Genomic DNA, 12,159 nt, shown 5'->3' with positions numbered 1-12,159 from the left:
CACGTATTTACAATGTAGTATTGTCTATTTAATGGTTGTTTAAAATGCAAAACATCAACAAAAAAAAATCATGAAATCGCACAAATGGAAAATAAACCATATAAAAATATTAAACCACTGTTTTTGGAAACAGAAATTGCACTAATTAATAAATTAGATAAAATTACAACATATAAAACACATGCCAGTTTTCTCAAACTTGAAATTTTATAAAATACTCTTGTCCTGAGAATTGTTCATCCAAAATATACCTTTATCATATAGTCAACTCTTATCTGAAAGCATGTTTGTGTTTTTTTGGTTTGCTTGTTCAATCTACAGATATGACAAAAAATGTGATAATTTTGGACTTTTAAAAAACATAACTTAAACATAGACATTCAAATGTACAAAATTCAATAAAGTGTGTGGTATATATACATACATACTACCGTTCAAAAGTTTGGGGTCGATAAGATTTGATCATGTTTTTGAAATACGTCTCACAATAAGGATGCATTTATTTAATCAAAAATAAAGTAAAAACAGTAATAATGTGAAATAGTATAACAATGTATTACTGTTTGAATATACTTTAAAATGAAATATATTCCTGTGATCAAAGCTGAATTTTCAGCATCATTACTCAAGTCTTCAGTGTCACGTGATCCTTCAGAAATTATTTTCAATGTTGAAATCAGTTGTGCTGCTTCATATTTTTGTAGACACAGAGATAAAACATTTCAGGATAATTTGAGCAGCATTTAAATCTTGTGCAGCACTCTAAATGTCTTTACTGTTGCTTTGGATAAAAATTAATTGACTCCTTTTATACATTTTTAAATGATAAGCCAGTCTAGTACAAAGAAAAACAACTAAAAATGTATGTATAATATATAAATGAAACACATATAAAACTATAAAACAGGAAATCACAAAGAACACCATGTAGACCGCCAAGATTGTGCATCTCTTACAAATGTCAGACAATTTACCTTACAGATCACCTTCTCGTTTAATGGAAACCTTTGGAGAAAGCGGGCTGGACGATTCATTGTTTTATTATTTGGACATGTGCTCCTCCCTGCTGTAGGACTGAAGAACCTTCAAGTACCTGTGTCCAGATCACCCGGCACATCTTTTTTATAGACTCCGTCTTCATATCAGCCTCGAGGCTCTCTGCATCTTCGCTGAGATCAAACCTCTCGATCTCGTCATTGGCCGAGTCCAGCTGAGAGGCGGAGCCTGTGACGCTGGAGGCGGGACAGAACTGCTGGAGGTGGATCTGCAGGCTGCACAGGTGTGTGTACCTGCGAGGGCACTGCGGGCACTGGTGTGAGCGTGGAGCGGCGTGCAGGCGTCGGTGGAGCCGCAGGTGGATGTGCTGGGTGAAGCTGGCGGGGCACTGCTTACAGACATACGGCCGCTCACCTGAGTGCAGCCGCAGGTGAGTCTTCAGGTTACTGCAGCTGGCGAAACGTCGGTGACACACCTGCACATGAGACACATCACAGCAAATGAGATCTCCTTTGACTCTCCTAGGCCCTGTTTACAGCTGGTATTAAGATGCGTTATTAAGTCTCTTTTGTTCACTTTCAACCACTTCTGTCCTGATTTCTTCGAGGGGAGGGTCTATGGGCGGGTAAATGTATGGGTTTTTTCATATCTTTTGATCTAATTGACAAAATAAGCTCACGCAATTTACATATGAACGCACCAGGACACAACAGAAAAACACACAGCGAGTATCAGCTTTCATTCCTGCTCTGACACCCGCAAGACCAGCCGAATGCTGTGTGTGTGTTAGAAATCAGGAACGGTGAGAGAACATTTTTCATCTTTAAACCAATCTTGTGTCGCTAGCCGACAAAGTTTAAATCCCGTCTGGCTAGTGCGCTTCCCATAATGTTCACGCATTAGGTCAGGAGGCGGAGAGGAGACGTCTTTTGTGGCTGTTCGAACTCATTCGACCTTTACAACGTAGCATTTACACTCTAAGAGCAATCCAGTTTAATGTGAGGTCGACTACCTCTGGAAGTGGTCGTAATTGGACAAGCTTAAAGCGTTTTAGGCCTCGTTTACACCTGTATTTAGTGTCGTCCACTTGGGATCCGATCAACCAAAACACATCTTAAAGGGTTAGTTTACCCAAAAAGGAGAATTATTTCACCCTCATGTCATTGGACACCCGTAAGACCTTCGTTCATCTTCGGAACACAAATGAAGATATTTTTTGTTGAAAGCTGATGGCTGAGAAAGGCTTCAGAAAGGCCTCCATTGGCATTCAGTATATTTCCACTGACCACTTACAAGACCCATAAAGGTACTAAAGACGTCGATACAGAGTCCATCTCACTACAGTGGCTGTACAATAATCTTACGAAACACCGAGAATAGTTTTTGTGCGCAAAAAAATCAAAATAATGACTTTATCCACCAAGTTATTGTCTTCCGTGTAGGTCTCGGACGTGAACTCACACGATATCGGCGCTCCTCCTTTTCCGGGTCATGTATTGAACGGTGGAGCTGCGTCAGATTCTCGTGCATCCGTCAAGTTCACATCAATAACTTGGTGGATAAAGTCGTTATTTAGATTTTTGTGCGCACAATAACTATTTCCGTCGCATTGTAAAATGATTGTACAGCCACTGTAGTGAGATGGACTTTGTAACGACGTCTTTAGTGCCTCTTATGAGTCTTGTGAGTGGGTCAGTGGAAACATACTGAATGCCAATGGAGGCCTTTCTGAAGCCTTTCTCAGCCATCAGCTTTCAACAAAAATATCTTCATTTGTGTTCTGAAGATGAACGAAGGTCTTACGGGTGTCCAACGACATGAGGGTGAGTAATTAATGAAATAATTTTCATTTTTGGGTGAACTAACCCTTTAATACCAGGTGTAAAAATGGCGCTAGAAAGCAACCAGCTGTTCCTCCTTCTGTTCTTACATGGCATCCGTGTGGTTTCTCTCCCGTATGAACCTGGATGTGCTTCTGAAGATGAGCCAGCTGGGAGAAATCCCTTCTGCAGATTTCACACCTGTACGGCTTCTCACCACTGTGAACCCTCAGGTGCACCTGGAGAAAGACATTTAGTAAAAACAAAAAAAAGAAAGAAATATTAATATACATACACCACAGTTCTAAAGTTTGTGGTCAGTATGATTTTTTTTTAAAAGAAATTCAAACTTTTATTTAGCAAGGATGCATTAAATTATTCAAAAGTGACAGTAAGACTTCTATTTATGAAAATATGAAGCAACTGTTTTCAACATTGAGAAATGTTTCTTGAGCAGAAAATCCTCAGAATGATTTCTGAAGGATCATGTGACACTGAAGACTGGAGTAATGATGATGAACATTCACAGAAATAAATTACATCTTAAAATATATTAAAATAGAAAAGAGTTTTTTCAGTATACAGAAGAGACGTATTACAAAAATCTTACAGACCACATATTTTGGGATGAGGCCCTTAAGGGACATGGTGATGAAAAATCTATTTCAATGTGTTTGATTTCTCTCGCAAAAATGTTGTGTTCCCCCGAGAAGCTTTGCGTTCACTCACAAAGAACTCAAAAGTTTTGCAAGCAAAAGCAAAGTTTCATGGGTGAACACAAAAGCATTGAATTTTTCTTCCCATCTCATTTTTTCCCCCATCACCATTAGGGGCTCCATAATATATATAAATATATGAGAGAGAGAGATTATTAAATTATATTACTGATATAATAGTATTCATTATATTTTATTATTCAGTTTTTATATGATTTTTTTGTCTTGATTTTAAAAAATATCTAAAAATATGAAGTGTTTTAACCATCAAGTGAAAATAAAACTTTTATTGGACCACTGACACTATAGAAATTCCCAAAAACAAATATATTCCATGTACCTTCAGGTTTGAGAGTTGACTGAAGTTCTTTCCGCACACGTTACATTCATACAGGATCTTTCCGTTCTGTCTCTGCAGTGGATACGGTAAAGCCTTGTAACCTACAGTCTGCCGCTTCTGGGCGCCCTGAGACTCTGTGCCGTGTCTGTCGGAGGAGGAGGAGACGCCTGGGGAAGCCACGCCCATCTCAGGTGAGGCTCTCTTGGAAGTGATGTCACCAGAATCGGAAACTTTAGCAGGATTGGTTGCATTGCTGAGTGCTGGCGGTTGGTAACGTGACATCTGTGTTAAGTCTTTAGGTTTTGTCTTTCTTATTGTAGAGTCTCTCCCATCGATTTCAAGGTCGCCTCTGTAGGTCAGCGCTAATGAAAGGTGATTCTCTTTGGAAGTTTGACTCAAAAGAGATGGATACATGTGGATTGGTGGAAGGGGAATATTATGGGACATGTGTGCTGCTGTTTGGCCAAATCCCATTGGCTGATGTGAAGGCACGTATTGTATTATAGGCCATATATACCTTGGCATAGGGGATTGTGGGATAGCAGGGGAGTATACATGCCCTCCTACATTTAAAGGAATGTCAGAGATGCTATTAGTCATCAAAGATGGAGGAAATGTAGGATTCAGCAGGTCTCTGGTCACTTTTTCCCCATATTTAGATCGTGTGATGGTGCTAAGCGGAGTTTTGGTGTGATGATCAGTACAGGGGTTCAGATCCAGGATCTCAGTGACGGTATAACCTCTCTTTTTCTCCCTCCCTTGATCTTTATTCTGAGCTAAAGCTGGAAATTATTCAGAAAACATTTGAGTAAATGATTAAAATAAAAAATCCTTACATTTAACAAGAAAGTTTAAAAACTATAAAAAATGAAATAAACAGTCATTACATGGTGAAACACTTATTAAATTAAATGTGCAAAATATAGTCAATGAAGTTGAATTTAAGGATGCTAGTAAATTTTTTTTTTATGTATTTGCATAGTACTCTTGACAATCAGAATAGCATGAAATTGATCGTGGCTGTCACTCACGTTGTGTGGGAGGTGGCTGCTTCAGATAGGCAGTTAGGGGGCTGGTGCTGATTGGCCGCTTGTATCCTAAGCTCCGCCCTACTAGTAGCTCCTCCCCTGGCATTAGATCCTTCATTGCATAGAAATAAATCTGCATCCCAATTTGGAATCCGGCAAGATTCTGTTGCCAAGGAGACGGAGCAGAATTTACAAAGCACATCCAATTGCTGTCGCTCCTATCCTCACAAGACAGGAAGTGATGTAATCGCCCCTCCGAGAAGATCTTGGCAAGAAAAAATAGATGAATCAGCATTGACATTTTAAAAGAAAATTAAAATTATGCATTTAATTTTTTTTTAATCATCCATCCAACATTTTTATGTTGCATTTTTACAAAGTTTTTATGTTGGTATGAGCAATAGTAATAGCTATGCACAGCAAACACCATTAATAAGCACTCGGAGCGGTTTAGGAAATGAAACCGCAGGGCATTAGACGTTTGCTCTCAGATTTAAAGAGCACGCCTTTTGTGAGCGACTGTGTGAAAGTGAGAGTTTGTGGTTTAGTTGTTGATTCAGTCTTTAAGCTGCTGGTTGATCAGCCCGTCTGTTTGACCTTACGACACCTGTTTCTCTCTCTCTCTGTCTTTTTCTTTCTCTCTTTCTTTTTTCAGTTTTGTTCATCCTATCTAATATTGAACCTAAGAGATTGGACTTGCACATTTACGAACTTACTTTGCATGCGATGTAGTCATATAGAGAACAAATTCATTTCCATTTAGAGAAATATTTAGCCCTCTAGATTCAATTTTTACGTAGCTTTTTTACATTTATAAGGGTGTATTTCATTTAACATACTGTTTAGAACCATTCAAAAGTCTCTTATGCTAACCAGGGCTGCATTTATTTGATCAAAAAATACAGTAAAAAGAGTAATATTATGAAATTACAAATTAAAATAAATGATCAAAGCTGATTTTTTCATTCAATGTCACATGATCCTTCAGAAATCATTCTAATATGATGATTTGCTGTTTAAGAAACATTTATGATTATTATCAATGTTGAAAACATTGTTGTGATGCTTCATATTATTATGGAATCAATATTTTTTCCAGGATTGATCAATAGAAAGTTTAACTGAACAGCATCGTTTTGAAATATAAATCTTGCTCAATATTTTAAATGTCTCTGCTGTCACTTTGAATTAATTGAATGCATCCTTGCTGAATATCAGTATTCATTCATTTATTGAAAAAAAGAAAAAGTCCCACTGACCCCATACTTTTGAACAGTAGTGTTTATTATGCATTGTATATAACATTATATACTAAATGTCCATAATATTACGTTATACATTTTTACAATTTTGTGAATTATTTGCCCTCTTCATTTCTAACCCAGCGCAAATTAATTTCTATGGAGCTGCAAATGCATGAGAACGATCTATTAAGATTTTCTGAGAACCTTGTTCTCAGTTTGTGTGTTTGCTCGCTCCTGTGAGCCACTTCCTTGCTGAGTCAGTGTGTGCGATACGAGTATGTAGCTTTACTGGCACATTTAAGCGAGAATTAGTGCGTCAGAAAACCCAACATGAGCACACACAGCCCTGAAACATGACTGGTAAATATGAACCTCAATGACTCAGAATGGTTCTCGATCTCACAAACACACACTTGTTATCTTTCTTGCTTGCACACGTACCATCCAGATGTGTTTCCGGTTGATGTTTGCAGATATACCTTCAGGGTGGAGATGTTCTTCCTGCAAAGGGCCGAACCGGGTCCCTACAGGAATAACCTCTGTGGTGAAAACGCCCAGCACCTTCTAACAACACAATAGCAGAAAATTAGAAAGGCATTACATAAAAAAACATTTTGCCGCAAAACAAATGTGTGTGGGGATAAATTAGACCTGGACTATAGATTACTCAGCCTTTTCTAGCTGATCTTTTTCACTATGGTCACTTAGCCCTGTCTCCTACGTGACCAATTCTTGGTTAAAGCGTTTACGTTACTTTTCATCTTCAATCAGCAGTATGGCAACATTTCAGCTACCCGGTGGAGAACAAGGATGGCAATCGTGTAGTTGACAAGACCCACACAATTTGCCGTAAGTGTTTCAAGAAGCTTCCCCAACCGGCTGGCAACGTGGTGTGAGCGTGGCGTTTCTGTTGCGTGTCATCCGCGGGGCGGCTGCGTGGCGTTTTCTCTTTCTTTGCACACCAGAAGCGTGTCTGACGCGGCGCTTCTATTGGTATTGATGTACAGGAGGCCCTATACTTCATGTTAAATATATATTGCCTATTGGTACCGCAAAGAAAACGTCGGCAGTAGCCTATTGACCATACAGATATATGGTATTGACGGCAAAATAGGCTACAGAATACTGTACAGAATAAAACTGTTGTGTCCCCCCCATATCGAGGTTTGTATCGTACTGCGGGTCAAAAATCGTGATACGAACCGAATCGTGGGTTTGGTGTATCGTTACAGCCCTATTGTCATATGAATGAAACTTATTTAATATTTTGCACCTAATGCACTGACATATTACTATACCGGTGTACCAGACACCATAATAAAAGCTTATTAGATGCAATGCATTGGTGTGCAAATATATATGAATATATGTTTTTAAAATGACATATATTTTCTAAAATCTTGAGTGCCTTAGTGTTATTTTAGTATCGTTGAGATAATGTTTTTAATTATTTTAATTAATTAATTTTAGCTACATTTTTAGTAATGTTTTAAAAATGTATTTAGTTATTTAGGTTTAGTTATTTTAAGACATCAAGTTAATCTAAATAAAAATGTGAATGAATTTTTTTTTCCACTCTTGAAGTCTCTTGACAGCCTACAGCCTACAATTAGTCTACTAATATAGTCCACTTGAGGGAATGAATGAAAACGAGTGAGTGATTACGGACACTCCTGTGCTGGAAGGCCTGCCCCTTTGGCAGAGTTTGTGCTTGCTGTTTAATAATAATTTGAAACTTGCAAAATGGCCGCTCCAGTAGTAATGAAAAGATTTATCTTGAACTCAGTCATGGAAACTAGCATGTATAAACCCTAATTAAACTATTTATTAATCAATTAAAAAATGAATGTATATCTATATAAAGTATTAAGTGGTTTGGAAAATGGATGGATGGCATGATTCAGCCATAGACAGTAAAATAAATGGACAGAGCGTTCCCATAGACTTCAACGGCAGAAAGTGAGGTCAATCAGAGGCACTCACTTCCTGATGGCTGAGCGAACTGCGCAGGCTCAGACTGAGCTTGACGACGTAGATGTGGCGTGAGCCTCCTGTCTGACAGCTGTAGGTCTTCTAGTAGATGTGGAAAGTGAAATCTGAATCAAGTTGTTTAAATGTTTTCTCCCGTTGCTTTTGGCTCACTATGGGCTTCTCCCCATTCTTCCCCCTTGACTTTATCGGACTTTATGTCTCCACGTCCCCCCGACTGTCTCATAGACAGTAAAAGATTACTTCTGAGCGTCTCCTCAGGTCTATACGGTAATTTCTCAACTGTGCGACAGAGTCGCGTTGGTTATGACGCAATCGTTAGCCTATTTTTACAAAAACAGCTTCTACGGGGCGATAGTGTAAGATACAAGGTAACGGAGCCTTTTATGCATTGTCGTGTTTCTTTAGAAATAAACAATGGACAAATGGAGTCTTTAAACGCCTCTGATGTAAAGTTATTCACTGTCAAAGTGACTCAAAAATGGATGGGAGTCAATGGGATGCTAACAGCAGGTGATGGCTAGGTTAGCAATGGCCGGCCCTATGGGTGGAACGCTTTCCGAGTGCCCCCTTGGATTCAGCTGCAGCGCCATCTTCTGGTCAGATGACTTCATTCTGCGAAAAACTCTCACAGTGCATTTATGGGTGTTCTCTAGCCGTTGAGCGTACACACTCGTTATTGCGGTGCATTATGAGATTGAATGAGTGCACTCGATAACGCCACTATGGTTTCGGACATCGTTACAAATGGTTGTCCCTTCAAATAGTGCCCTATTTAAGAGTATAGGGGGCGATTTTGGACACAGCCCAGAGCCATTTTGGAATTTTGAGATAACGCATGCATCACATGTGCGTGCCACCAACTGTCGAAATCTCCACTTACGTTTATGCTAATAACTTCATTGGGCTAGAAACATTTATTCCTTGGCTGAAGAAGATTTGAGTGCACCCTGTGATGTCATTTTTTTGTCATGAAAATTTTAACCAAAATTGGCTCAGATAATCTTCAGACTGTGATGAAAAAGATTTTCGAAAAATCAAACCGTTCTTGAATAACGAGCTATCGAATTTGAACAAGAGCATGCCAAAATTAGGCTGTATCTCTGCAATGACTTTTATCGTAATAAGACCAAACTTGGTACATGTCAGCACAAGCACAACCTTTTGGCACAGCACTACCTATCAAGAGATACGGAAAAAAATATATATGAATGGTTTGCCAAGAAGATTGGTCTATTTTGATTCAGTGCAGCATACCTGGTCAAATGATACCTAATTTTCCCCTCTTGCCCATTTTGGGCATTGGGCATCTTGAATTTAAACATAAAATGTTGTATTTCATGAACTCGTTATGTGATATCAGCACCATGCCTGGAAGTACTCAAAAAGTTTAGTCAGTGCCATCTTGTGGTCAGCAATTATAACGAAATTTCTAAAAATGCTAATAGCTTTTGATTCATTTTGCCTATTTTATTAGATTTCTTGAGTCACACCAAAAACAATGATACCAATTATGCCATATGCACAATTGCTGTCTGCCATTTTGAATTTCTTTGAAAACCAAATTTTTTCAAACTCCAATTTAACCAAACTCGGCTTAGATCATCTTTAGCCTTTACCAGCCAAAACGTATTGAAACTTTTTTGATTGAACAAACCATTTTCTAATAATGCATCAGCAACTGTGATGGCATGGTGCCAAGCTGATAAGCCACGGCATATTGACAACCTTTGTAATGTCACTGTAACCTCACACTGACCACACCACCTGAATTTGGTAACAGCGCCACCTATTGGCTAAACTGCATAAGCAAACAAGTTATATACGTAACTGAATTTTAGATTTTTTAGCCCTTTTGACTTTAAAAATGTCTTCAATATTGTTACAGATGGTCTGATGCCCCCAGCCATGCTTGCATAACTCCTCATGCCTTTTTTTGAGCTTGGCAGCCACTGTATATGTATGTGTGTGTGTGTGTACCTGATTGTGATGTGTAAATCTGAGGTTTCTGGGTAGTGATGTCTGGACTCTGGTTTCCTTCCACCCATCAAAGTCCATCTCACATCGATCTTTCGCATGACAGGTGCGCGTGTCATCCACGCTCTCCTCAGTTTGTACAGTGATGCTCGTGTTTGCTGTGGTGGTGAGTGTTTTTGATGGCATAATAAAGTTGAGATTGCACCTATGTATGACAGACAGACAGAAAAAGGGTACAAATTAAGATCAGTGAAAGATCAAACTATTTTTTAATGTTTTTATTTCCCATTTCCCATTCTGAGTGCTTGCTACTGACAAAAAAAGACATGCGTTTTTTAAAATAGAAATTTATACAAAAAGATCATAAATAATAATTGAATTCACTCATTTGACTCATCATTGGAATCATTATGATATAAATAGAACAAAATGTAAGTGGTGTAAGCTAATTTTCCAGTCACCAACTACTAACTAACCAACATTTCCATTAATTAACTGAATGTGACTGGACAACATATGAATCTTTTACTCTGATGAGTCACAAGAAAATGAGCAACTGAACAGACAAAACACCAATGGCCAAGCTAAGAAGAATATATATTCATTCAACATTCAATTTTATAATTTTGCAAACATTACAGGAATGTTAATTTTCAAAGTTCTCTGAATATTCTGAAACAAATACTAACATTTAAAAAACAAACACCTCAGATTTTTCTTTTTTTTTAATGAACTATGCAAAAATAATGTTTTTGTGCAAACATTTCAAGAACATCATCAAGGACCAGTTAACTTTGAGCAAACTAAAGTTCATAACTTTGAGAGAACATTGCAGGAACGTTCTAATAACGTTCCTTGTTAGCTGGGGAAAATGGATCTCAAATGAGGATTTTCCAATAATACATTGCAATCAAAAGCACAAAAACCTTTTTTTTGTGCACAAAAAGCTGCTCTCCACATTCATTGTATAGCTTTTATTCCTGTTTATAGCTTTTTATTCCGATCTGATCAGAAGCACACATTTGACAGGTAAATGTTGTGTCAGTTTGATGTGGGAATCGAGAGGAGTAAAACAGTTAGAATGAAACTCAACAAGAGCAGCGTTCTCGCTCACACACAGAGCTGTGACCACAACTCATCAGAGCTTCCTTCAGCTGATTCATACACCGCTTACATGAGACAGACCTACAGACCAACTGCATGTTCAAATAGAGTAAAATGCAGACTTACTGTGATGGTTTGAGAGGAGTCCGTGTGAGTTTCTCTCCTGCCGTCTGTAGGAGGAGGTTACAGTCAAGCAGTTTATCTCTGTCCTCTCTTGAATGTGTAGAAATCTTCGTTTTCATTCAGACATCACTTGATAAACTCCACCCCTGTGTCTTCCTCCACCCCTTCAAATCTGTCTCGCTCTTTTTTCTCTCTCTTTGAATGTGCATTTCACAGAAGCTCACAAGGTCTCTATATGACTATATCTCCGACATGTCATAGTTTCGATATCTGTTCATATTGTCCATACAATTCTCATAGCAGTGCCCCCAAAGCATTTACATTTATTAATTTAGCTGATACTTACAAATGATGCAAAACTGGATCTTCTGATGAAGGAAACACATGCACAACATAAACTGAATAAATTTGCTTACATTATTCTTATGCGTTTTGTTTGATTTCTGTGTTGCAAAACATACAAAACAATTAATTTTACATATACAATACCCTATAATTCAATCATTCAATCAATCAATCAAACTTGTATGTATGGAAACCCATTTCTAACACAAATGAAAAAAGCTTTTGTAAATCTTAATTATGACATGAAAAGTCATAAATATGCCATAGAAAGTCAAAATTCCAACTGATTATAATTTATTCCTTATTTTGACTTGGTGGGTCTCATTTTAACTCATAAATTGTGATATGGTATGTCATTAGCATGTCATAATTATGAATTTTTAATCTCATCATTTTGACTTTTTATGGCATACTTAAGTTACCAAAGCATTTTTTTTTTTTTACATATGCGGCACAAATGGGCTTCAATATCAAACG

The 12,159-nt window shown here is 37.9% G+C and overlaps 1 protein-coding gene across 1 annotated transcript; it reads right to left on the bottom strand.

The window, feature by feature from the left end:
- Positions 1–109: 109 nt before the first annotated feature.
- On the bottom strand, positions 110–11,693 carry prdm1c (PR domain containing 1c, with ZNF domain). The gene is made up of 8 exons (XM_067418158.1): positions 11,684–11,693; positions 11,341–11,427; positions 10,114–10,315; positions 6,586–6,708; positions 4,904–5,165; positions 3,873–4,654; positions 2,927–3,055; positions 110–1,471 (listed from the first exon to the last, which is right to left on the bottom strand). The coding sequence occupies exons 3-8, from the start codon at positions 10,294–10,296 to the stop codon at positions 1,031–1,033; spliced, it is 1,920 nt and encodes a 639-aa protein (XP_067274259.1). The 5' UTR covers positions 10,297–10,315; positions 11,341–11,427; positions 11,684–11,693; the 3' UTR covers positions 110–1,030.
- Between the last annotated feature and the right edge of the window lie 466 nt (positions 11,694–12,159).

Source organism: Pseudorasbora parva, chromosome 15, assembly GCF_024679245.1.
Source record: "Pseudorasbora parva isolate DD20220531a chromosome 15, ASM2467924v1, whole genome shotgun sequence".
NCBI lineage: Eukaryota > Metazoa > Chordata > Actinopteri > Cypriniformes > Gobionidae > Pseudorasbora > Pseudorasbora parva.
The sequence above is the reverse complement of the archived record's forward strand: the minus strand, read 5'-3'. Positions and strand labels throughout refer to the sequence as shown.